This window comes from Lepus europaeus, chromosome 19 (genome assembly GCF_033115175.1).
Source record: "Lepus europaeus isolate LE1 chromosome 19, mLepTim1.pri, whole genome shotgun sequence".
NCBI lineage: Eukaryota > Metazoa > Chordata > Mammalia > Lagomorpha > Leporidae > Lepus > Lepus europaeus.
In genome coordinates, this window is record NC_084845.1 from 10,628,221 (window position 1) to 10,655,063 (window position 26,843).

The window sequence follows — 26,843 nt, forward strand, 5'->3', positions numbered from 1 at the left end:
AGGAACAGGGAGGCCGTTATCTGGTGCTGGGGCTGGTATTCCAGGTCAGTTCTTGTGAGTGAGCTGAGACAAACGTTCCTGTTTCTTCCTCAGCTCCCTGGAGTTGGGCCTGGGCCTGAACACTAGCTCTACCAGCTCATCCTTCTCCGCCCCGCACCAACCACCCATGCCGGCTCCGTTTTATCACTTCACACCTGCTGTTCCTGCTGCCTGGAGCTCATCCACCTGGTAACCCATTCCTCCATCCTCCCTCAGGGCAGAGACCAGCTCTTGCTGAAGGTCTCTGATTTCCTCAGACACATTTCTCACACTTTTCCTACATTCCCGCCATATCCAGTAGGTTTCTCTGGGAAACCTTTATTCACTAGGCCCTATTTGCCTAAAAGATTTTGTCAAGCTTTATTTTTTATGTCCCTGTTGCGAAAATAGGGACTATCTTTTCCCTACTCTCCAAATACAAAATGATGTGTTAAGCGATAAGGTGAGTTTCCCACCAGTGCCTTTCCCTCCCCAGCTGGCCTTCTGGAATACTCCCCTGGAGACATGTGTTCCCTACCCTTGACTGAAAAAAGTGGCAAAACACTCCTCATTGACTCAGCAAACATCCACACGGCCCTCGGCAGCCAGCACCGTGCTGAGCTCTGGACAGCTGTGTCAGGGTCACCCTTCATCTGCACAAGCTGGAGGTCACAGAGAAGTGTCCTGCCAAACCATCTAATGGGCACTGCTCTGGAAGCTGGCATCGTAGGGACAGAGGGGGACTTTCCCTTCGCAATTTCTGTAATTCTAAAGTGACAGGATTTGTAAGTGCCTTTGACTCTTTTCTGGGCTTCTTAGCACTTTTCAAGCGAAACATTCCTTAGTGCTTCATTGATGTACCTGCTTTACTATAAGAAGAGGAGCCCCTGGGAGCAAGGATGACTGTGACTCACTCCGAACTGCAGCTTCCTGCAGGGCCTAACACACAGGAGGCTGGGAAATGTTTGTGAAAAAGACTGTAGGAGGGGCTGGCGCCATGGCTCACTTGGTTAATTCCTCTGCCTGCGGTGCCGGCATCCCATATGGGCACCAGGTTCTAGTCCCAGTTGCTCCTCTTCCAGTCCAGCTCTCTGCTGTGGCCCAGGAGGGCAGTGGAGGATGGCCCAGGTGCTTGGGCCCTGCACCTGCATGGGAGACCGGGAAGGGGGGGCACCTGGCTCCTGGCTCCGGATCGGCACGGTGCCAGCCGTGGCAGCCATTTGGGGAGTGACCCAACAGAGGGAGGACCTTTCTCTCTGTCTCTCTCTCTCACTGTCTGTAACTCTACCTGTCAAATAAAAAAAATTAAAAAAAAAAATAAAAAGACTGTAGGAGTGGAGCTGCACAGGCCTAGGGAGAAGAGTGACTCAAGCCCAGGGCCAGGGAGGCTGCAGCAGTGGGCAGCCAGGCCCCCACTGGTCTGGGCCCAGCATAGTGCCTGGCACACAGATGGCACTGAGTAAACCACTGTTGGGGAAATGAGGCCGTGGGGCGACTCAGCCAGTGAGAAAGAATCCCCAGAAAACACAGCTGGCCTGGCTTTGCACTTGCTGAGAACAGACAAGGAAAGATTAGAGCTGAGGGTCGCAGGGAGGGGAGAGCAAGAGGAAAGGGCTTGGGCAGGGAGAGGTTTAAGAAGACCTTGATGATCCAGGCCTGAGCCAGCGGCAGAGGGTGGGCCTGCTGCTGCTCTGCTGCTGGGACACCAGGAACGCAGGGGAGGTGGTTCTAGGGGTGCGCGAGCAGAACTGCCTGGTGCTCATAGGGGCAATGGCCTGGCTGGGTCTGCACTAAACTGCCCTGCCCTCCCCCTTCCTCCAGTGCTTGTTCATTAACAGATATTTCCTCAGTCATGTTTGGACACAGCTGGAGGGAGGGAAGTCAGCAGAAACTTCCTGGAAGTGTGACCCTCAAGTTTGGGCTTACTGGATGAAGAGGAGCTATCCAGGTTTAAAAAAAAAAAAAAAAAAAAAAGACAGCAGACTGAGGTAGAAAGGAGAGCAAGGGCAGGGGACTGAGATGCAAAAGAGTGCAGCCCACAACCAGGTGCCCCAGCCCCTGGCACTGCTCTGTAAAAGGCCGTGTGTGCTGCGAGGCAAACAGGACACCTGCTGCTGGAGTCTCTGGTGGCCCAGGTGGGAGGGGCTGGGAACCATGTCCCCGTGAAGGACAGCTAAAGGCAACAGCCACAGGTCACGTGGCTACAGCCCTAGGCTCCTAGGCTTGGTTCCCAAGCCAGCTCTGCTGCTACAGCTCACAGCATGACTTGAAGAAAGTCACTTGGTCATTCAAAGCCTGGCAATGATGAGGCTTCACGGATTCAAAGTTTTCCTTGGCATAGTGCCTGGCGCAAAGGCAGCACCCAGTGGTCTACAGTTACTGTTGCTGCAGTGAGCCAGATACTGAGGGGCTGCATGGCGGGAGTCAGCACGGAACACAGGCCCGGATTACTCTGAATCTCTCTGCAGAATCAGGCCCCGTGGCAGGAAATTCTTTTTTTTTTTTTTTTTTTTTTAAATTTTTGACAGGCAGAGTGGACAGTGAGAGAGAGAGAGAGACAGAGAGAAAGGTCTTCCTTTGCCGTTGGTTCACCCTCTAATGGCCGCCACGGTAGCGCGCTGCGGCCGGCGCACCGCGCTGTTCCGATGGCAGGAGCCGGGTGCTTATCCTGGTCTCCCATGGGGTGCAGAGCCCAAACACTTGGGCCATCCTCCACTGCACTCCCTGGCCACAGCAGAGAGCTGGCCTGGAAGAGGGGCAACCGGGACAGGATCGGTGCCCCGACCGGGACTAGAACCCGGTGTGCCAGCACCGCAAGGCGGAGGATTAGCCTGTTGAGCCACGGCGCCGGCCCGTGGCAGGAAATTCTAAGGAGGCAGGAATCAGCTCCAGGTTCAGTGAAGTCCCGAGTTGGGGGGCATCGGTCGCTATTGAAATGGACACCACCAGCGGTGTGAACTCTATCAGGAGAACTCCTCACAGGAGCTGGACAGCTCCCCTGCAGAGACAGCATCTGCTAAGGGGTCCATGAAAGGGGTGGATGGAGTGAAAGAAAAGCACCTATAGAGCAGTCACTGTGGGGAGCACTAGGCCAGCGGAAGCCGAACAGGTTTCTCTGCTGCTAGATTTCCCAGAGCTGTCACCTGCTAGAAAGTGGGCAAAAGCAGGCGAGTGACCTGGGAAGGCGTGCAGGGGTGGAGAGAGTGTCCGCCGGAAGCTAAGAGTGCGCGCTTAGCTCTCACTCTGCTCCTATCAACTACCCTCATGGGAAATCTACTGGCTGTGGTCATGGGTTGAATCGTGTCCCCCAGAAAGGCATGTTGAAGGAACCCCTAGTTCCAGTGAATGTGACTTTATTTGGAAATAAGGTCTTTGCAGATGCAATCAAGTTACAATTAAGTGATTAAGGTGGCCCTAATGCAATGACTGGTGTCCTTACAGGAAAGGGAGACTGGGGTCCTGAGACAGACACACACAGAGAGAAGATGGCCATGCAACGAAGGAGGCAGAGATGGTACTGGCTCATCCGCAAGCCACAGAACAGACACCACCCCAGAAGCAGCAAGGAAGGATCCTCCCTGGGCCTTCAGAGGGAGCACAGCCTGCTGACACTTTGATTTGGGACTTGGGGTCTGGGATAATACATTTCTGTTGTTTTAGGTCACCCAGTTTGTGGTGCTATGTTATGGCAACCACTGATTCTTGATAACTCTACCCTAGATCATGGACCTCTTTTCTCAAAGAGCATCTTATGGATGCGAGGAGACACACTTTGGGGCACTCGTCAGATTCCCAGCCTTTGATTCATACCCATACAGGCACTGTCCACAGGGCTGGCTGCGGGTTTCCTCCCCTGAAAGTTGAGGATAAGAGAACCTCCATGAGGCTTCAAACTCTCAGCAAGTTGCACAGAACGTGCTGAGCCCAGAACTCCACTGGGGGAGGATCATAGCCTCAGGAGTTCACCCCTTGGCTGATGGGCTGTAATCACTCCCAAGGCTTCCCGGGATTTCTGGGAACCACGTGGCATGTGGCTGGTGGTCAGAACCGCTTCTGCACATCCTTTGCTCAAGGCAGTGTGGTCCCTAATGGCCGCCCTTACCTGTGCTGTGAGCTGGATGGGTTGGGACAAGGTGAGCTGTGGGGTCCCAGGGGGCTGGCTGGCAGGCTGTGGTGGTGGCAGGTCGCCTCCCCCAGAGGAAGCTGGGGGCTGTGAGGTCGAGGAGGAGGCGGAGGAAGTAGAGGAGGAGGAGGTGGAGGAGGCGGCGGCGGCGGCAGCGGCGTTAGCGGCAGCGGCGGCATTGGACTGCTGCACGGCGGCGGCCAGGAGCTGGGCCTGGGCTTGCTGTAGGAGGAGCTGCTGCTGAGCTGGCATCAGTGCAGTGAGCTGTGGGGCGGACAGGCAGCAGGGAGGCAGAGGAGGGAGTCAGGGGAGCAGACAAGGCAGAGAGGGGTTAGTGCTTGAGCTAAGCAGGTTAGGGGGACAAGTCTTCCTGGAGGACAGAGGAAAGCAAGATGCAGGCATGAGAGCATGGCCATGGCCTTGGTGGGTCACCTTGGTCACTACTCCTGCAACACATGGGAAGAGGGTGGTTGGTGCTGCCTATCCCCAGCCTTCCCCGAGTACTTACCCCAGCTAGCTGGCTGCCTGTCAACATGAGTTGGGCCTGGGGCAGATGAGGCTGAGCCGGTTGAGGGGGCGGGGGTGCTGCTGGGGCTGAGTCGCCACTGGGGTCTTCAGCCTTGATCTGGGGGGGAGAGAGGCAGGGTCCGGGACCCCAGAATGTTAAGTGGAGGCCAGAGAGAATGCCCACCTGTGAACCAAAGAGAGGGCACATGTGTGGCAACAGCAGCCTCAAGCTGGCACAGGAGTGAACTGGAGGACAGAGTTGAGACTGTGGCTCATGGCCCTGTACTGATTGGCCAGTGGCCTCGGACCACTCCTCTGGTCTCAATGTCCTCATCAACCACATCACCCTCATCCAAACTCCCAGAAGAGACCACATCTGGAGAGCACCTTTCCCCTCTGGGAGTCAGTTTCCCCATCTGCAAAATGGAGAAAATGCACTGGGCACCAGAGAGGGCAAATGCAGAAGTCTGGGTCCCACACTCATCTGTGTCAGCCCAAAGTGCACCTCTTATCTGCCTAATAGCGTAAAACTTTGCTGGAGGGGCCAGTGCTGTGGTATAGTGGGTAAAGCTGCTGCTTGCAGTGCTGGCATCACATAAGGGCACGAGTTTGAAACCCAGCTGCCCTGCTTCCGATCCAGCTCCCTGCTAATGCACCTGGGAAAGCAGTAGAAGATGGCCCAAGTGCTTGGGCCCCTGTACCCATGTGGGAGACCTGGAAGAAGCTCCTGGCTTCAGGCTGGCCCAGCTCCATATGTTGCAGTCATCTGGGGAGTGAACCAGCCAATAGAAGCCCCTCTCTTTCTCTGTCTCTATTTCTCTCTCTGTAACTCTGCTTTTCAAATAAAATAAACAATTTAAAAAAAAAAAGAAAGAAAAAGAAAAGAAAACACTGGCAGGATGACAGAGCAAAGCACTGTGCCTGTCCTCCGCTGTGGACAGGCCCAACGTGCCCCAAGGGCCATCGGGTGCCAGCATCCACCCCTGAGGTCAGCAAGCCCCTCCTTGCCTCTCATGTGTCACAGAGAGGACAGGCCAGCACAAGGCCATCCTCCAGCAGGAGCCAGACCACAGCAGTTGCTGGCTGAAAGGTTGGCAGGTGGTCACTCAGGACAGGGATAAAGCAGGGCTTGATGAAACACACACTCTCAGGCCCAGAGCAGACATTAGGGATCATCCTTTAGCCCAACATCCCAGTGCCATGGTGTAAAAAGAGGGCCAGAGGAGAAAGCAACTTGTTCAAGGTGACACAGTGGGTTGCCGGGGTGAGAGGGTGGTGGTGTTTGGAAGGCACACAGAAACGAACACAGACAGAGGCCCAGGAAAGGCCCAATAACAGTCAGTGGTATATACCAAAGCATGAGACAGGAATGTCAGGAAGTTTCAGGGCTACAGGGCTTAGCAAGCATGAAAGGACACTGTGTGTTAGAAGTCAGGGTGGGGGCCTCCCTGCCAGGGGCACCGAAGCCTCTGGAAGGCTGGTCCTGTTCTACCTCTCCATGTGCTGCTGGGGACACGGGTGTGCTCCGCTGGTGACAACCCAGTCACACACTGAGGAGCTATGCATTTGGAAGTGTGCCATAGTCTAATGTGAAGTTTCCAAAAATTAACATGAGCTGCCAAGGTGACGGCACTGTTCCTTTTCCGGTGCTTTCTCACTCTTTCTGGTTGTCTTAAGAAAGTCTCCGTGTGGGGCTAGGATGTCTTAACATCTCCCCAGCTCCGGCTCCACTCCCCTCTCAGCCAATGGAGAGAAGGCCCTAGATGTAGACCTTTAGTACATGAGAGACTCAGGGTAGATTTTGATAATCCTCATATTTATTTCCATGGCAAGTGACTCTGGTTTTCCATTCATGAAATTTCCATTTAAAAACCATGTGTTTAAGCTGTTGAGAAAGTGAGGCAGTTCGTGAGCTGATCATTGTTGAAACTGAGTGACGGGCCCCTGAGGGGTTTGTTTTCCTTACACCCTTCTGTCTGTTTTTATATCTGCTTCACATTTTCCATAATAAAGTGTTTTTGAAGATTGAGCCAATTAACAAAATTATTATATCAATAAATGCACGCGGTGGAATGTGGATTTGTGTGTGACCCTGATGAGGGCACTGAATCACTGCATGTGGGGGAAACTGACAGAAGACATGGAGAAAGGTGGAGAGAATCGGGGGGTGGGTGTATGGGGGCCGGGCCTGGAAAAGGAACAAAGGCAGCTGTTGGAGAGAGACTGCAGAGACCTGATTCAGCCCAGGAGGGCAGGGTGGGGGTGGGGGCCAAGGGGCACACACTGACTATGGCACGAGCCAAGCCTGAGATCAGAGGGCTGGCAAGGCCACGGGCCCCATTCCAAGTGCTCAGTACAAAAGAAGAGAAGGGGCACACCAAAGGGTGGAAGGCAGCTCAGAGGCTAACCAGTCTGTCACTCCACTAGAAAACAAGAAACTGAGAAGCCCAAGAGGGGAAGTGACTTTGCCATGGTCACCGAGCAAGCCTGGGGCAGGGGTTGAACAGTTCTGGCCTCCCACTCCCTCCAAAGCCCACTTTGGTCAGGCCCAGGAGTCCTGCTCATGTTCCCTCTGCCCCTACCCTCAGTGCCTGACCTGCCTTTTGCCCCCAAGCTGGAAGGCAGGGACTTGGGCCCAAGAAAACCCCGGGGAAGCCCGGCTGTGCCTAGCAGCACCATCTGGATGTGGATTCTGCAGCCTGGCTCCTGCCAGCCTCCAGTCCTCTTCCTGCATCCCCACCTCATCCTCCTTGGGTCTGTCAGCCCCCACCTTGGCTGGCCCCAGGGTGTGTGTTGGGGGACAGGGGGTGGTGCTCTGTCAGGGAAGTCGGGATGGGGGTGGGGCCCTCAGCTTCCTGTTGTTCATCACCCTGGGGCTCTGGGGGGGATTTCCCTGGCCACCCCCACCCCCTAGGGAAGGGGAAGGAGCCAGGGTGAGTCACAGGCCTGGGGCGGGAACCCAGGGTAAAAAGGGGCGGAGGAGTTCGATGCTCTCTAGGCCCTGGCCCCATGACAGGTACGTGAAGACCCCCTTCCCTGGAGGATCCCACAGCTGCTTACCTTGGTGCTTGGGCCAGTTGGGGACACGGAGAATGGGGAGGTCTTATTCTGGGGGTTCTATGAAGAGAAAGTTGGGGCAGGGGCATAGAAACAGAATGATGAAACAGCTGTGACCCCACCCCTCCTGACTGCACACAGAGCCCCTCTGCCTCTGCTTTGCCCCCTCCGCCCCTCCCACTGCCCACTCCCTTCTGACCTGGTGGTTAGTGTCTGGTCCATTTCTTTCAGTGTCTGCAAAGAGAGGGAAAGGATGTGTTGTCACCCACCACCTCCACCACACCTGTCCCCTCTGTCATCTTCTTTTCTGTCCCACTTCCCCTCCCCCGTGACCCCTGTCCCCCCTCCTCCCCACCCACCTGTGTGCTCTGGTGGGGAGTCCAGACCTTGCTTCTCGGCCTCCAGGGGCTTAGACATTCTTATTTCTGAGGACAGAGGGATAGAAGTGGGGCGATGAAGTGGAAGACAGGAAGGTTCTCGGGCCCTTCCTTCGCCACCCTCCATGGCTTTCCCCAACCGCCCCCCCAAACTGGAAAGTGCCTCTTTCTGAGAGTCAGGCCCTCTGCCCGCCTGCAGCAGGACAAGGAGGAGCCCTCAGGCCTAAGAGATCTTGCCTTAACCTTTAGCCCCTCCAGAAAGTGGTATAACAGGTGTCACACACTGTGGACCCTGGGGCAAGCAGGAGGCAGACGGTGGCCACGAAGGCATCAGCAGCCCAGGGGGAGGTCGGTGAAGTTCCAAAGGGGCAAGTTTGACCTTGGGCCTGTTTCACGGGTGGCTGCCCAGGTTCCCCCTCCTGCCCCACCAGGTTTCGGGTGAGACATGTTTTCCACTCTTTGAGTGGGGCTTGGGGGATGTGATGTGGCTGCACTGTCCCCAGAGGAGGGAGCTGTCAAATCTCCGTGTGATTCTGCCACCCTCTGGCCCCTTCCTGGCTGACCACCTTCCTGTCCACACCACGCTCCCCCCGACCTTCCTTCATGCATGCAGTGCGCAGGCCTGCCAACCCTGCCGGAATCCTGCAATCCCAGCTCCACACAGCTCGGCGCTGACAGTGTGACAGTGCCCTCAAATCTAACCTCAGACCTTATCCACAACTTCAGCCCTGACGCCCAGCTGTACCCTCAAATCCACCTCAAAATACAGCCCCACTGTACAGTTCCCCAGACCCAGGAAATGGAAGGAGGTGGCTGAGGAAGGGGGCGAGCAGTAAGCAGGGCACCAGGGACACGAAGCCATGCAGACAGAGCCCTGTCCCCAGTGCTCACCAGTGTCAGGCACAGAGCTCCATCAGCTTCAGAGCTCACAGCAGCAGGTGCCTTAGCTCATTCTACAGAGGAAGACACCGAGGCTCTGAGAAGAGCCGTCACCTCCCCATGAGCACAGTGAGGCAGCAAAGGTGCCCTGATTGGACTCCAGGGTTCTTGCTTCTATTCAGGACGACTCTTCTTTTTTTTTTTTTTTAATTTTTTTTTTTTTGACAGGCAGAGTGGACAGTGAGAGAGAGAGACAGAGAGAAAGGTCTTCCTTTTTGCCGTTGGTTCACCCTCCAATGGCCGCCGCGGTAGGCGCACTGCAGCCGGCGCACTGTGCTGATCTGATGGCAGGAGCCAGGTGCTTATCCTGGTCTCCCATGGGGTGCAGGGCCCAAGCACTTGGGCCATCCTCCACTGCACTCCCTGGCCACAGCAGAGAGCTAGCCTGGAAGAGGGGCAACCGGGACAGGATCGGTGCCCCAACCGGGACTAGAACCCGGTGTGCCGGCGCCGCAAGGTGGAGGATTAGCCTATTGAGCCGCGGTGCCGGCGCTAGGACGACTCTGTTCTAATGGACCCCACTCCTGACTTCCTCCCACCTGGTCTCTAACTGCACTTCCTGTCACCAACCCCAACTCTTCCTGGTGCTGGACCCCAGCATAAATCTGTTCACAGTCTCTTTACTCACCCAGAGTCCCAGGTTGGGCCTCGATGGTCCAAGTCCTTCATTTGACCTTGGTGCCCTCATACCTTCCTTATATGACCTTGCCTCTGATCCTAAACGCTACCCTACCACTCACTCCAAAATCGCTACTTAAACCTGATCCCTACCCCGTCTCAGGAGCACTCTGCACCCAAGATATTTAAAGATGGGGAGAACTCAGCAACAGAAAGAATGGCAACAATAAAAGTCTAGGAATTCTACAACTGGAGATTTGAATTAAATTCAAAAGCCAGGTTACCTGCTGCTGGTGGGAGTGTAAATTGGTACCTACGCTATGCTGGAAAGCTGAGGAGATTCCCTCTCTGACCCATGCCCACTCTTGGGTACGTCCAAGAGAACAAGTGTCCTGCACGAATGCTCCTGTGGCCTTTCCATAATGGCCCAAACTGGAAGCCTTGCAAAGGTTCATTAACAGGGGAGCAGATAGACAAAACATCCTATGTCCATCAAGGAGATGCTCCACTCCAAAGCAGTGAAAAAGAAGCGCCTTGCTTTGTGCACACAACTGAGCTGCACACATGAGGGCTGAGTCAAAGACACCAAGCCCAAGATGGCTATGATGCCAATCACACGAAATTCAGAGTTAGGCAAGCTGACATCCAGGGCCAGATCGGTGGGTGCGAGGCTGCGAGAAGCCTGCAGGAGCAGAAAGGATCTGCTTGGTGGTTACGAGGGTCTGTGCATACACGTGAAGCTTCACCATGCTGCACACTTAAAATGTGAGCACTTTACCATTCACATATATGCCACATTTTAACACACACACACACAAAACTAAAGCTTAAAGCAGGGGGGCGGGGGCCGCACATAGTTCTATTGAGGCATAGGGTGGAGATGGTGGGGGTGGGGAGAGGTGGCCAGGGCACATGGGAGGAGAGTGTTTCCAGGCACTGGGGAGGAGGCACTGAATGGTCATGTCAGTGAAAGACATAGTAAGAGCGGGAATCCTGCCTGCTCTTCACTCTTACTCACCCAGTCCTTAGCCCTAGTCCAGGTGACTACTCAGCCTGAGCAGGTCCTAAGTCCGCCCCTCCTAGCATCCCTGAAACAGCAGCCCCAGCCTCCTCCCGGCCCCCTCCAGCAGAGTCCAAATTGGCCTGGGCAATCCATCCTCCACCCACCTCCCTGGCTCGAAACCTGGCTCCCCATCTCCTCAGCCTGGCCATCAGGATGTGGTCACCACCCTCTGCATCTCCTGTCACTCAGGCGTTTTGCCCTTCAATTGCTCCTGGCACTTGCCTCTACCAGGGCATTCTGCTTGAAGGGGAGTCCAGAGCTTGCAGGTTCTCAGCTCCCTTCTGAGTTGGCAAATGCCCTTCCAGTCCACTGAGCCGGGCAGCCTCTGACCTATCTCCCCCAGCTAAGTCCACTCTTGTCCTGGGCCTCTGCTGTGGACTGCCGTGTCCCCGTAGTTCACACACTGAAGTCCTAACCTCTAGCACCTCAGAATGTGACTGTGCTTAGAGAGGGTTCTTGAAAGAGGGAATGAAGGTAAAATAAGGTCGCTAGTGCGGGTCTGAATCCAGTCAGACTGGTGTCCTAATAAGAAGAGGAAGCAGGGACCCAGACAGGAACGGAGGGAAGACCGTGAGACGAACAGGGAGAAGACAGCATCTACAAGCCAAGGAGAGGGGCCTCAAAGACACCAGGCCTGCTGACATCTTTGTCAGACTCTGGCCTCCAGAGTTGGAGAAAACACGTTTCTGTCGTCTCAGCCCCAGGTGCTGGTGCTTCTCCAGCAAAGGAGCACAGCCTCCCACAGCCCCCGCCTCCATGGTCCCAGCTCCAAGCTGCGGCCGCCTGCACCCAGGTTTTTTCCGTGCCAGACCAGGGGCCAGGCCCGGTCTGACTCACAGCTGTGTCCCCAGCAGCCCTGAGGAGCGGGCTCTCGGTGTCTGAGGAGCGTCCTCACCTGTCCCTGCACCACCCTGCGCTCTCCCTGCCACTGACCAGACGTCTCCCGAGGCCTTAGCGTGGGCCGGGCCCTCTGCCTGGAACGCCGTGGCCCACTCTGCCTGCTGGGCAGCCTCCGACTTCCCGTTCCGGACCCAGCACAGGCTCCGAGAAGCTACCCGGGCCCCGACCCCCAGTCGGAGGCCTCCCCCCGGGTCCCCACCCGAGCATCCCCGTCAGACTGGGGCTCCTCCAGGGGTCCCAGCACAGCGCGGCAGAGGTCGAATGGGTCAGTGGCGGACAGCGGCCCCTGGCCCTGACCTCCCTCGTCCAGGCCTTACCTCTGCTCTTCTCTCCCGGGGCGCCCTTTTCCTCTCTACTGGCAAACTCCTGCTGCTCTTCCAGGTGCAGCTCATTGGCCACCACCTCTGTGAAGTCCTCCCTGACTTCCTGGGTGGTCAGTGTCCCTCTCCTCTAGACTGCTCCATCGCACCCTGACCACCCTGGGCAGGGACTCCTCCCCACCCCGACTCCGGGCTCCTTCACTGTACAGGTCTGTGTCTTTGGATAAATAAATACGTGCAAGCAACCTTGGGCTGACCAGGACCCAATCCTGTTGATCTCTGCCATCACCTGACCCTTCGGCACTCAGCCCCCACCCCAAGCAACCCTCACTGAACTCTTCAAGGCACAGTTTCCTCTGTGGGGATGGCCAGAGGAGAGATAAGTAGTTTGAGGGAGAGGAGTTTAGCCTAGTGGTCAAGACACCTGCACCTCACATTGGAGAGCTTGGGTCCGGTTCCCGTCTTTGGCTTCTGATTCCAGCTTCCTGCTAATGTGTGCTTTGGGAGGCATCAGTGATGGCTCTAGTACTTGGGTTCTTGCTATGTACATGGGAGCCTTGGGTTGAGTTCCCAGCTCTTAGCCCAGCCCCAGTCCAGTCCTTGCTTTGCAGGTATTTGGGAAGTGAACCAACAGATAGATCTCTCTCTCTCTCTCTCTCGCTAATAAATAAAAAAATTATTTTAGAAAAAAATTTTTAAAAATAATTTTAAGGAAAACAATTTCACGATTCTATTTCCCTTGTTTGCACAGAGCCCCAGCACTGCCTGCCTGGTGCCTGGGGCCATGGTTAGATTAAGCACTGGCCTTGCCTAGGCTCTGTTCTCCTGTCAGGGCCCAAGGGCCCAATGCAGGGAAATGGCCAAGCCATTCCCACCAAGGATGAATCCCATGGACTAAAGGCCAAATGATGCCATAACTGGGACCTGGTGGGCACTGGCTACCATGGACTTAGAGGGGCCAGCGGAAGCTGTGCTCAGCCCTGACCCAGGCAGGGGCGCCTACCACCTCTGATGCTACAGAAACACTGGTGTCATTCTTACCCCCACACCCTCAGATTTCCACGGCACAGGATGCACCTGGGCCCCTACAGGTGATTCTAATGGGCTCCAGTGCCCTAGTACCCCCGGAAGACCTTCCTCTCAAGCCCTCACTCCCACAGAGAAGTTGGCTGGTTATCCACTGTCACGCAAGGCAAAGTGTGGGGCTTTTTAGAGGGGCAGCAGGGAAAGAAGCCCATCACCTCGCCAGACCCCTGGGAGTCCTGCTGTCCCTTGAATCCCACCATCCCAAGCTCACACTGGCTGGCCCGACAGCCCCACATAGGGACTCTGGGTCTCTTCCATCCCCCACCCCTCCCTGCCTGGACTTTCACTTCTCCTCTGCATTTCCCCCAGCCAGTTTTAGCAGACTTAGACCAGCTTCTCGTTAGCACTTACCGAAAACGGAGCTAAATATAGAGGGCCCAAGGACTGCCCCGCACCCCTCCTGGCCCCACTTGGTCTGTCCCCTGGGTCCCCTGCCTCCACAGGCCGTCTCAATCAAGGCTATGGCCTGGGAGCCCCTGTGGGCAGGTTTGGTGCTGCCGGGAACCTCTGTGGGCCCAGCTGGCCCAGCCCCCGGCCTCCCCAGGAGCGGTACCTCACACCCACCAACCCCACAGCTGTCCCTGGCTGGCCCCAAGGGACTGAGCACTTCTGAGCTGTCAGGAGGGAGGGATGGAGAGACCAGCAGTAGACACAACACAGAGGTGGCCCCACAGCTGTGCTGACAACAGGCAAGAGCTGCCACACAGCACTCATAGCATAGCCACAGGCAGGTGGGGCCCCAGCCAGCACACACAGGACACAGGTACGGGCAGATCCCAGACAGGAATGTACACAGGTGTGCAGGTAAAGATACATGCTCACACATGATACCACAGGCAGTCATGCAAAACACACACCCAGACATGTATACACACATGCACTTACACACACTCACACTGAGTCATGCACAGCCACCCGATGTGCACACACTCAACATGCAGAGCCATGCGCAGGCACAGACATGCATATACGTACTCTGATATACCCAGACATGCACAGTCACACAGTCCCCTCACCCTGGGAGATGGCCAGCACAGACCCTCATGCCCAGTTCACAGGTATGGAGTTTGAGACCACAGAAGGGTAGCGGATGTGCCCAAGGCCACGTAAAGTATCAACTCATGCCCAGCAGGGAAAAACCTAGGCTCATCCTTGTAGGCTGGGCTGTTCTGAGAGAAACCCAAGAAAAGGGTCTAACACTTGTTCCCAGTTGGGGACAAGTCCATGGTCGAGCAGACGGCATAGCAAGCAGACAGCCTGTCTGTGGGTCTCCCTTGTCTGGGCACACACACACACTCATGCATTTGCAGACACACAGGCTGTCCTGCCAACGGTGTTCCTTGGCACACACACACTCATGCATTTGCACACACACAGGCCGTCCTACCGATGCTGTTCCTTCCATCTCAACTCCCCCTCACTCCCTGTGCTTGCTCACATCCACTAATCCTCCATATCGCAGCCTAGACACCCCTTCCTCCAGGAAGCCCTCTCTGATACCACACCAGCTGAATTAGAGATGTCTTCTACACTCCCATAAGCCCCATGCCTCCCCCATCCCTGCCCTGACCCCTCTGTACAGTCCCTGGTCACAGGCCCATCTTTGCCATCTTCGCCACTGAACTAGAAGCCCCAGAAGGCACCTGAAGCTGCCTCTGTCCGTTGTATTTTCAACACCCAGCTCAGAACTGCTCAACAAATACATGTTGACAAAGGACCGTGGGGACACTGCACTCACTGGCGTGCACAGGACAGCACACTCTGAGCCAGGACTCATACCCACAGGCACCCAAGACTGCAACACAGGCCCACAGTCACACACCCAGAGCCACAGATGGGCCCTCATGAGATCCCGAGTGCTTGCTGCATCCCAGGCATTGTGCCGGAGTGTCGCACACACGACCTTGCCTCATACTGCCATCACACTGCCCAGTGAGCACTCCTGCTGCACAAAGATTCACACATCACTCTAAATGTGCCCACAGACACATCTCATCTTGCACAGCATCTGGCGCACAGGGGTCACCCCGTCAGCTGAGTACTGGTGGAGGAGGCGTTTAATAAGCACACCAGCGAACATACACCATTGTGGGCAGCAAGAAGTGCTATGAAGAAAAGACGAAGCAGGGTGAGGGGGCTGAGAGCGACAGGTTAGTGCCAGCTGAGACAGGGAGGACAGGGAAGCCCTACCTGAGGAGGTGACATCTGAAGCAAATGAAGAGAAAGCGAACAAGGCGATCACCGCCAAGGCTACCTGCACAACACACACAGCAGCCCCTACACTGGCTCATACACAAGCACACAATAGACACACTCAGAAATACCGCATGTATGCACCCCCATACACAGATACGCACACTCAGGGGGCATGACAGCCCCCAAGGCCAGAAAGCTGGCCTTCCCAGCCCTCTGCAGCCCCCCAACGACCTCCCAGATTGCTCACCCCACTGGTTCTCTGCACAAGAGCCTGCTACCAACACTTGGCTCCATCCCTGCCCCCCTCAGACCTCCAGAACAGGGCCATAGAGATGGGGAGAAGAGACTGGGAGTTCCGGTGCCTGATGGGGAAGGGGAAGGCAAACAGGAGCTGGGGAGGAGACCCAGCATGGGAAGGGGCGGAGTGGCTGCAGCACAGGACAGGGGAGGCCAAGGAGAGGGACAGGGCAGATAGCCGAGGCAGCTCAGCAAAGCAAGCCCAAATGAGCTACCTGTGCTCCCCAGCAGTGCAAGGCACCAACCCCCTTACCTGGAGCCCCCATGCTGGAGTGAACCATGTTGCCCGCCCCGCCAGGGCTGGGGGAACAACTGTGTCATCTCCCCGCCCTCTCTGGGGGCTGAGCCCTCCCTGCCGGAAGTCACCCAGGGAGGAAACCACAGGGCTGGTCCGCCCTCTTCAGAAAGGAAAATCTCCTAGTCTTCAGATTCACCCCAGCAGTCCATCTGATCCCAAATCAGGTGTGTGTGGGGAGGGAGGGGAAGGCGGCAAAGCAGGCTGCATCAACTGCCACCCCAGGAGGTGGCTCTAACAGTTGTCCCAGTCCTCCTGCTCCTCTGTGGGGCGAACACATCTGGAAGAAGGTGTGGGGTCCGGGGGAGGTGAGCCAGTCACAGCGGTAACAAATGTTAGCTACCAGCTTGCTGCAGGAGGGCTCCCCCAAAGCCTTTTTCTGCACTTCACACTTGCACGTGTCACCTGAAAGGCAGACACCGCTACGTGCTCCATTTTACAGACATCAAAAGTGAGCATCAGATACGTAAAAGGTGGTGTGCCCAAGGCCCCAGAAGAACCATGAAGTGTCCCAGTAAGAAAGGAAGGGCTGCGGGGAAAACTAAGCCCTACATCCGTCCACAGGTAAGGTTCCAGCCAACCCCTGGGAGAAAGCAGTACACGTGGGCATTGGCGGTGCCGGCGGAGGGTCTTGGCCCTGGGCGGCAAGAAGACTGCCAGGGAGCGAAAGCGGGAGCCGGAAGGTGGCTGGGGCTACCCGACTACCAGACGGCCCTTTGCGAAAGGCTCTCCCAGCCAGCGCTTCTCTGAGCGCCCGCCAGAGGGCGGCAGCGTCCAGCCAATGGGACGGAGGGCGGGGCCGGCTGCAGAGAAAGGAGCCCCTCCCTCCGCTCCTCTCCCTGCTCCCTCAGTTCCCGCCCCGCCCCCGCGCGCACACCTGCGAGGGTCACACAAAGGCGCAGGACTCTCAGCGCACGGCGGCGCAGACAAAGGCGCGGCCGAGCCCGCTGCCCTCTTCCTCTTCTCGGCGCCTGAGGTTGGAGGCTGCAGAGCAGCCTGGCGCCGCCTGTCCGCCCCAGGGCCTGCAGGGCTCACTGCGCCCCTCGCTGGGGTACTCCAAGCCAAACGCCAGCGCGTGGACGCCTGGACTCACACATACACACACACACACACCCACGCATACACGCAAGTATTTCTACACAGGGACCCAAGCATTACACACACAGATTCACAAGAAGACACCCCTGCCCGGGCCTCAGCACCAACCCTCCCTACTGCCAGCTCTGTATAGAAACAACCCCGGCTCCCCCAAACACACACACCACACACACACACACTCCTCATGTGGACACAAGGGCGCATATACACATATATGCCCAGGCACACTCCCTGGCCCTGTATACCCACACACACACCGGCAAAGCTAGAATGCCCTCTCCCATCTGCTCAGGCGCCCTGCGCACCCAGACACACCCAGGTGGGCCCGCGCTGGGCAGCCTCACATCCGCACAGAGAGTAGTTTCCAGGCATCTCCATCCCATCCTGGGAAAGCCGGATCACTGGGGAGCTCCATGGGCCACACAGCAACTGGCCGCAGGATTTCTGTGCGGGAGGGTTTTGCGGACAGCATTCTGGGGGCAGAGGGGTCCTGGAGCCTTATCTTGACAGTAAACTCTGTCTTGATTTAGGATTTATGTTTAGGGGCTTGAAAATGGGATTCGTAGGGCACCATGAGAAGCCAGGTCCCACCAGCTACCCCCATGCTCCACCCTGGACATACAGCCTTGAGTCACCATCACGTTCTTGGACTTGATCCCCATGCCAGCTCCTGAAAGTGAGCATAGAGAGACTACCCACTTCAGTGCCGCCCTTCCCAATCTGCAGCTGAGTGCGGGGGGCCAAGAAAGGCCTCGTTTATGCCCCAGGAGGGTGAAATCACCTCTCCCCCCTCACCTCCCATGGCCACGCTCCCATGTGGGGCAGAGGGCAAAGCAGAACTGAATTCCTGGATCTGGATTAGGGGATCTTGAAGGAGGAAGGACCTGCCCAAGAGAGGCAGAGGGGCGGAGTTTGGAGCACAGTAGGTGGACAGGGTCTGGCAGCCAGGAACGGGGAGACCCAGACAGGGGGAGATGGTGGCCTCCCTACCAGAGGCCTCCAACCACACTGAGCAAGGCAGGTAGCATGGGGTCTGGGGAGCTGGGGGGCACTCAGGTGCAGGGAGCCTGGGAGGGAGGCAGCACAGGGGAGGCCAGGCTGGGCTCAGGGCTGAGCGGTAATTAAAGGAGACGTAGGGGGTTCCCCAGGGCCAGCGGGGCTGGTAACTGACACGCGGGCCCCATTGCTCCGCTCATATTTCTCGCTGGATCGATACGTTTGACTCCCGACAAGACAATAATCGCTTGTACGCGGCCGGCGAGTCGATCAAATACATTATTAGAGCGAGGTCCCCCGGGGGCCCAGCGGGGAGTGGTGGGGGGAGCAGCCAGCCCACCGGGGACAGCAGTGTGAGATTCTTCACCCCCCAGAGCCCCCCAGCCCCAGCCTCTTCCTCTTGGCCACCCCTGGAGACCCTCACAGTGGCTCAGTTCTCAGCCTTGCCCTCAACTCCTGCTGTCTTTGGTGATCTCTCCACTCAGCCCTCAGCTGCATCTCTGCTCTACATGGAACCCAAAGTCCTTTGCCTGTGGGTGCTGCCCTCACCTACAGGGTTGCAGCAGATCAGAGCTCAGAGAGGCCCTCAGACCCCTAGCTTGGCAGATGATAGGGAGACCAAGTCATAGCCACATCCTGAGTCACTGGCTGGCCCAGAAGATGAACTTGGGCCCAAAATTCGTTGACACAAATGTCCCTCTACCCAGCCTCCATTCTGTATCCAGGCTCATGGGCCTTCATCCAAGGGCAGCCTCTGAGGGCTAGGGAAAGCTAGCTCAGGGACTCACACAGGCAGGAGAGCAGCATGATGGGCCAGCAGACAAAGGGACATGTGGCCAGTCCTTCTGCAGTGCCGTGTGGTCGCTAGTGGGTCTCACATACTCTCAAAACCATGCCTGGCCTCAGCCCTGAGCATTGTTTATCTACCTCTTCGGACCTTCCTAGCTTCTGGGCTCAAATCTATTTCCTGTTTACATGCCTACCTCACTTCCTGACCTGAGGTCCCCTCTGGACTGCTTTCCCAAGGTCAGAGTCAAGTTGTGCTTAGGCACATCCAACACCCAGGAATTTAAAATATTTCTTCTCCTTCTTCTTCATCATCTTCACCAACATCTGCGTCAGCATCACTGTCTATTCTCTGCCCTTTGAGGCAATAGTAATTTTTAAATATTTATTTATTTTATTTGAAAAGTATACATATTTCTTTTTAAGATGTATTTATTTATTTCAAAGGCAGAGTAACAGGGAGACACAGAGAAAGAGAGAGAGAGAGAGAGAGAGAGAGAGAGAGAGAGATCTTCCATCCATTAATTCACTCCCTAAATGGCTGCAACAGCTAGGTCTATGCCGGACCAAAGCCAGGAGCCCATAATTCCACCCCATCCTCCCATATGGATGGCAAGGGCCCAAGTACTTGCGCTATCGTCTGCTGCCTTCCGAGGCACATTAGCAGGAAGCTGGATCAGAAGTGGAGCAGCTGGGACTCAAACAAGCACTCTGATATGAGATACCAGCATCCAAGTGGCAGCTTAACCTGCTGCACAAAGCCTGCCCCTGCCAATACATTATCTGTAACTCTGCATGAGTGGAGGTAAGGTCTGTTATGGTCCCCATTTTACTGATGAACTGGGGCTCAGAAAGGTGAAGTCACCTGCTTCAAGTCGCACAGCAAGTGAGAGTGGAGACAAGATTCCAGTCCATCCAGGCTTGTCCTCCTGCAGCTTGCTCCCTCTCTGCTTCTCCATGGGCCTCCTTAGAGCTTTGCAGTGGTCCTTGTCATCCAATAGACAGCAGGAATAGCTACTCCTTGCCTACTCAGAGACACCAGAATGCTCCAGAGCCCACAGCCCAAGTTCCATGGCACTGGACTCCTGACCCCATCAGCTCCTGGCTGAAGGCCTGCCAACCCTTCCCCATTTCTCTCCAACACTGCCTACAGTGTCCCTCAATGCCAGGCCCTGTGCTGGGAGCTGAGGACTAGAAACTACCCTCAAGGAATTCATGGTCTGAGAGGAAAATGGAGAGCAGACAAGAATTCCTTGGTCATCCACCTCTCAGTGTCCAGTCCAGGCCACTATATGCCAGAGCATTGATAAGCTCAGAGAACACAGTGGCTAAAAGCTAGGGGCTGACGTTATGATACAGTGGGCTAATCTGCTCCCTGCAATGCTGGCATCCCATTATCAGAATCAGGTTCAAGTCCTGGCTGCTCCTCTTCCAATACAGCTCCTTGCTAATGTACCTAGGAAAGTAACAGAGGATGTCTCAAGTGCTTGTGCCGCTGCCACTCATATGGGAGACCTGGATGGAGTTCAAGGCTCCTGGCTTTTGCCTGGCCCACCCTAGCTGTTGTAGCCATCAAGGAGTGAACCAGTGGCTGGACAATCTCTCTTTTCTCTCTCTCTCTCCCTCTCCCTCTCTCTCTGACTTTCAAATAAATAAATGAATCTTAAAAAAAAAAAAAAAAACCACTAACCCAAGTTTTTTTTTTTTTTAAATAGGTGTATTTATTTATTTATTTATTTGAAATAAGGGTGAGACCTTCTATCTAATGGTTCACTCCCCAAATGGCCACAACGGCCAGGGCTGGGGCAGGCCAAAGCCAGGAGCCAGGAGCTTCATCCAAGTCTTCCATATGGGTGCCAAGGCCCCAAGCACTTGGGCCATCCTCAGCTGCTTTTTCCAAGCCATTAGCAGGGAGCTGGATTGGGAGTAGAGCAGCCAGGACTTGAACTGGCACCCCTATGGGATACCAGCATTGCAGGTAGCAGCTCAACCTGCTATACCACAACACTGGGCCCAACAGAAATGTGTTTTCTCTCCTCACAGAGCTTATAGTCTTTTAGGGAAAATAATTTTTAAAAAAAGATTTCTTTAAGTATTTGAAAGTCGTAGTTATAGATAGGGAGAGATTTTCCATCCACTAGTTCACTCCCCAAATGGCCATAATGACCAGTATTGGGTTAGTCCAAAGCCAGGAGCCAAGAGCTTCATCTGGGTCTCCCATGTAGGTGCAGGGGCCCAAGTATTTGGGTCATCCTTTGCTACTTTTCCCAGATGCATTAGAAAGGAGCTAGATCAGAAATGGAGCAGCCAGGGGCGCGATGGCGCACTAGGTTAATCTTCCGCCTGTGGCGCCGGCATCCCATATGGGTGCTGAGTTCTAGCACTGGTTGCTCCTCTTCCAGTCCAGCTCTCTGCTGTGGCCCGGAAGGGCAGTGGAGGAAGGCCCAGGTGCTTGGGCCCCTGCACCTGCATGGGAGACCAGGAATGAAGCTCCTGGGTCCTGGCTTCGGATTGGCGTAGTTCTGGCCGTGGCAGCCATTTGGGGAGTGAACCAATGGAGGGAAGACCTTTCTCTCTGTCTCTCTCTCTCTCTCACTGTCTGTAACTCTACCTGTCAAACAAACAAACAAACAAAAAAAGAAATGGAGCAGCCAGGACAAAAACTGGCACCCATATGGGGGTGCCAGTGCCACAGGCAGCAGCTTAACCTGCTGTGCCACAGCGACGGCCCCCGAAAAGTCATTTTTAAAAGCTGTTAAATAAATATGTAATCCCAAGTTGGGGAAAGTGTTTTCAAGAAAAGGTCGAGGAGGGGTAGGCATTTAGCTCAAGGGTTAAAACCCTGTGTCCCACATCAAATTACTTGGATTCGCTACCCAGTTCCAGCTCCTCACTCCAGTTTCCTACTGATGAAGACCCTGGGAGGCAGCAAGTTGATGGCTCAAGTAATTGAGTTCCTGTCACCCAAACTGGAGACCTGAATTGAGTTCCTGGCTCCTGGCCCAGCCATAAGTAACATTTGGGAAGTGAACCAGCAGTTGGTGTTGGGGGAGTCTCCTCGCTCTCCCCTCTCCTTCCTCTCAAATAAATACATTTTTTAAAGATTTATTTTATTTATTTGGAAGACAGAGTTACACACATACATACACACACATACAGAGAGAGAGAGAGAGAGAGAGAGAGAGAGAGAGAGAGGTCTTCCATCCTCTAGTTCACTCCCCAAATGACCCCAACAGCTGGAGCTGCGCTGATCTTAAGCCAGGAGCCAGGAGCTTTTTCTGGGTCTCCCATGCAGGTGCAGGGGCCCAAGAACTGGGCCATCTTCTACTGCTTTCCCAGGCCATAGCAGAGAGCTGGATCGGAAGTGGAACAGCCGGGACTCGAACCAGTGCCCATATGGGATTCCGGTGCTTCAGGCCAGGGCTTTAACCCACTGTGCCACTGCACTGGCCCCTCAAATAAATACATTTTACAACAAACAAACAGATAGAGGAGGATACCTGATCTAGGAAGGAGGGTGGCCTGTTGTAGAAAACTTCTGAGGGGTCCAGCACCGTGGTGTAGTAGGCTAAGCCTCTGCCTGCAGCGCTGGCATCCCATATGAATGTCAGTTTGGGCCCCAGCTGCTTCTCTTCCAATCTAGCTCTCTGTTATGGCCTAGAAGAGCAGTGGAGGATGGTCCAAGTGCCTGGGGCCTGTACCCATGTTGGGGACTCGGAAGAGGCTCCTGGCTCCTGACTCTTGGCTTCAGATTGGCCCAGCTCTGATTGCAGAGCCGTTTAGGGAGGAAACCAGCCGTCTGGGGAACAAACCAGTGGATGGAAGACCTTTTTCTCTGTCTCTCCCTCTCTCCATAACTCTACCTCTCAAATAATTAAATAAAATATATTTTTTAAAGAAAACTCTTTTGAGGGGGGCATTTGCATTGCAATTCAGAACACTCATGAGGCAATGTGTGGGAAAGAGCACTACAGGCAGTGAGAACAGTGAGTAGCCCCAAGGCAGCAAGCAACACAGCAATTCCTGAAGTGGAGAAAAGGCCTGTAGTACCGGAGCAGAGTGATCCAAGAGATGGGTTTAGAAGATGAGGAGGGGAAAGGTGGTAGGACCAGGCCACATAGGGCCCTGAAGCCATGGTAAGAGCTTTGGATTTGGGGCCAGCATCCTGGCATAGCAGGTAAAGCCACCGCCTGTGACACCAGCATCCCATATGGGTGCTGGTTTACGTCCTGGATGCTCTACTTCTCATCCAGCTCTCTGCTCATGGCCCAGAAAAAGCCATGGCCCAAGTATTTGGGCCCCTACCACCTGAGTGGGAGACCTGGTTAACCTCCTGGCTCCTGGCTTTGGCCTGGCTCAGTCCTGGCCATTGCAGTCATCTGGGGAGTGAACCAGCAGATGGATGATCCTTCTCTGTGTTTCTCCCTCTCTCTCTGTTAACTCTGACTTTCAAATAAGCAAACAAATAAATCTGTTAAAAATTTATTTTAGCCGGCGCTGCGGCTCACTAGGCTAATCCTCCGCCTTGTGGCGCCGGCACACCGGGTTCTAGTCCCGGTCGGGGCACCGATCCTGTCCCGGTTGCCCCTCTTCCAGGCCAGCTCTCTGCTGTGGCCAGGGAGTGCAGTGGAGGATGGCCCAAGTGCTTGGGCCTTGCACCCCATGGGAGACCAGGAGAAGCACCTGGCTCCTGCCATCGGATCAGCGCGGTGCGCTGGCCGCAGCGCACCTACCGTGGCGGCCATTGGAGGGTGAACCAGCAGCAAAAGGAAGACCTTTCTCTCTGTCTCTCTCTCACTGTCCACTCTGCCTGTCAAAGGAAAAAAAAAAAAAAGAAAAAAATTTTTTTTGGACTTTGAGTACGGCAGGATGCTATCAAGAGTTTTAAGCAGGAGAGTGACCTGTGAACATTTCTACAGCTGGATGTGGCTGCTGTGGGGGGCTACACTGGAGGGTCAGGGGTGAGGTCAGTTGTGAGGACACTGATACAATGTCTACGTGAGAGTTGATAGTGGCAGGACCAGGGAGGAAAGTAGACAGAGCAAGATCTGGTGCCTGGCTGAGTATGGGGTGTGGGAGAGATGGAGGGGTCAGAGTGAGTCCCAAGCACATGGACATAAGAGGATAGGGGAGGGGGGCAAGCTCAAGGTCGGATGAGAAAGATCAGTCCAGGATGAGACAGTGCCTTGAGGACAGACTCCGTGTTGTAGGCAGAAGGCTCCTGAGCAGGGAGATTCGGTGTAAGGAAGATCCACTGGGACTCGAGCTGGGACAGGCTGCTGGAGTGAATCTGAATCTAGGGACAGGATGGCTGGTGGGGAGCCTGGAGCCATGGTCCAGGCAGCAGGGGTAGATGGGCCCCTGAGGACAAAGATAAAGGTACAAGCTAAGCTTGAATCTACTGGGAGAGGAGACTGGGCCAGGGTGGCTGGGTGGATGCTGAGGTCTTCACTGACAGTGGGAAGGGGAACAGATGCGGGAGAAGATGCTTGGGTCAGTGCCGGGGACCAGGGGGATCAGGAAGAGACATCAGGGAAGCAGAAAGGCACATGCACTAGGAAGCCAGCAGATGCTTTAAAAATTCACACGGAGGGGTAGGTGCTTGGCGCAGTGGTTAAGATGCCATTTGGGATGCCTACATCCCACATCAAAAGGTCTAGGTTCCTGGCCGGCGCCATGGCTTAACAGGCTAATCCTCCGCCTTGCGGCGCCGGCTCACCGGGTTCTGGTCCCGGTTGGGGCGCCAGATTCTATCCCGGTTGCCCCTCTTCCAGGCCAGCTCTCTGCTATGGTCCGGGAAGGCAGTGGAGGATGGCCCAAGTGCTTGGGCCCTGCACCCGCATGGGAGACCAGGAGAAGCACCTGGCTCCTGGCTTCGGATCAGCGAGATGCGCCGGCCGCGGCAGCCATTGGAGGGTTAACCAACTGCAAAAGGAAGACCTTTCTCTCTGTCTCTCTCTCTCACTATCCACTCTGCCTGTCAAAACAAAACAAAACAAAACAAACAAAAGGTCTGGGTTCTAGTTCCAGCTCTACTCCAAATTCCAGCTGCCTGCTCATGCATTCCCTGATGTGATGGACCAAGCAGTTGGGTCCCTGTCACCCACATGGGACACTCATGTGCATTTCTGGATTCCTGGCTTTGGCCTGTCTCAGCCCTGGCTTTTGTGGGTATTTGGGGAATGAATTAGTGGAAGGGAGATCTTTGTCTATCTCTCAGCCTTTCAAATAAATAAAACTAAATTTCATTTGAAAGGGAGCAACAGAGCTTGCATCTGCTTATTCACTTCCCAGAGAGCCAAAAAGGATAGGCCGAAGCAGGAGTCTGGAACTCCATCCAGGTTTCCCATGTGGGTGGCAGGGGCCCAACCATTTAACCATATTCCACGGCCACCCCAGGTGCATTAGCAGAGAACTGGATCAGAGCAGAGAAGCTATGGCTTGAACTGGCGCTCATATGGAAAGCTGGCACAGCAGGCAGCTGCTTAACCAGCTATGCCACAGTACTAGCCCCAAAAGTAAATTTTAAAAACTCACATTGGGGCCAGCACTGTGGCATAGTGGGTAAAGCCACTGCCTGCAGCGCCGGCATCACATATGGGTGCTAGTTCATGTACTGGCTGTTCCATTTCCTGCTAAATGGCCTGGGAAAGTAGCAGAGGATGGCCCAAGTGTTTGGGATCCTGCCACCCACATGGGAGACCTGGAAGAAGCTCCTGACTCCTGGCTTTGGCCTGGCCCAGTCCTGGCCAATGTGGCCATCTGGAAAGTGAACCAGTGGATGAAAAATCTCTCTCTCTCTCTTTGTTTCTTCCTCTCTCTTATTTTATAACTCTTACTTTCAAATAAACAAATCTTAAAAAAAACTCACACTGATACACTCATCATACCTCCCCCCACATCACCACCAGTTTCCCAAATCCACCATACTTTCCAGTTCACCTCTAGTAAGAAGAGAAGCACTTTGAAGTGGCTTTATGAAGACAAAGGTCAGAAGACCAAACAGATTCGTATTCTGAAGCTTGCCATCTGGTGACCCAGGGCCAGTTCCCTTTAGCCTCTGGGACTCAATTTCCCCACCTATGAGGGGGAGGTGGTTGGGAGGAACAGTCCAAGACTTCTTCCAACTCAAACATTCCATGGCTTCAAAGAACAAGTAAGATGGACAGATGGGTCAACTATCTCTAAGGCAAACAGAATGTGTTGCAGGTTTGTTCCATGGAGGACCTGGCTGTATATATCCAGGATTCCACGGACTCCTTACCACCACTTAATGAGGTAAGGACTGATAATATCCCCATTTAACAAAAAAGATTTATTTTATTCATTTGAAAGTCAGTGTTACAGAGAGAGAGGGAGACACAGAGAGATCTTCCATCCATTGGCTCACTCTCCAAATGGCTACAATAGCCGGTGCAGGGCCAGGCTGAAGCCAGGAGCTGGGAGCTCCTTCTGAGTCTCCCACGTGGGTGCAGGGGTCCAACCACTTGGGCCATCCTCCACTGCTTTCCCAGGCACACTAACAGGGAGCTGGAAATATCTCCATTTTAAAGACAAGGAACTCAGCTGGCGCCGTGGCTCAATAGGCTAATCCTCTGCCTTGCGGCGCCGGCACACCAGGTTCTGGTCCCGGTCGGGGCGCTGGATTCTTTCCCGGTTGCCCCTCTTCCAGGCCAGCTCTCTGCTGTGGCCAGGGAGTGCAGTGGAGGATGGCCCAAGTGCTTGGGCCCTGCACCCGCATGGGAGACCAGGAGAAGCACCTGGCTCCTGCCATTGGATCAGCACGGTGCGCTGGTTGCAGCGCGCCGGCCGCGGCAGCCATTGGAGGGTGAACCAACGGCAAAAAGGAAGACCTTTCTCTCTGTCTCTCTCTCCCACTGTCCACTCTGCCTGTCAAAAAATAAAAATAAAAAAAAAATAAAAAAGACAAGGAACTAAGGCCCACAACCACTCAGCTAGGCCAGGGAAGACCAAGTCTTGATGTTCCTATGCCTAACTGCTGTGTTGAGCTAAGTGCACCTTGTCTTGGCCTGTGCATGTCTCTCCCAGACTGTAGGTCCCCCAAGAAATGGTGATTGGTATCCATCATCATATACTCACAATGGACTCCAAATAAGCAGTTGGGGCAGGTACCTGGGCCTGGGCCCTCCTCTGACGAGACTCTCCC

The 26,843-nt window shown here is 54.9% G+C and overlaps 1 protein-coding gene across 7 annotated transcripts in view; it reads right to left on the reverse strand.

Moving 5' to 3' along the window:
* Window positions 1-26,843, reverse strand: part of POU2F2 (POU class 2 homeobox 2) — a 66,522-nt gene that overhangs the window by 19,566 nt on the left and 20,113 nt on the right. For 2 of the 7 annotated variants that reach the window (XM_062176368.1, XM_062176367.1), the window contains exons 1-6: window positions 15,755-15,782; window positions 8,065-8,130; window positions 7,905-7,939; window positions 7,709-7,765; window positions 4,650-4,766; window positions 4,121-4,405 (exon numbers count right to left, since the gene is read on the reverse strand). In XM_062176368.1, coding sequence (XP_062032352.1) covers window positions 4,121-4,405; window positions 4,650-4,766; window positions 7,709-7,765; window positions 7,905-7,939; window positions 8,065-8,130; window positions 15,755-15,782 — 588 coding nt within the window. Of the gene's footprint in view, window positions 1-4,120; window positions 4,406-4,649; window positions 4,833-7,708; window positions 7,766-7,904; window positions 7,940-8,064; window positions 8,131-15,754; window positions 15,783-26,843 lie in introns of those variants that run through there. The other 5 variants (XM_062176366.1, XM_062176369.1, XM_062176365.1 and 2 more) reach the window with 3 other exon arrangements.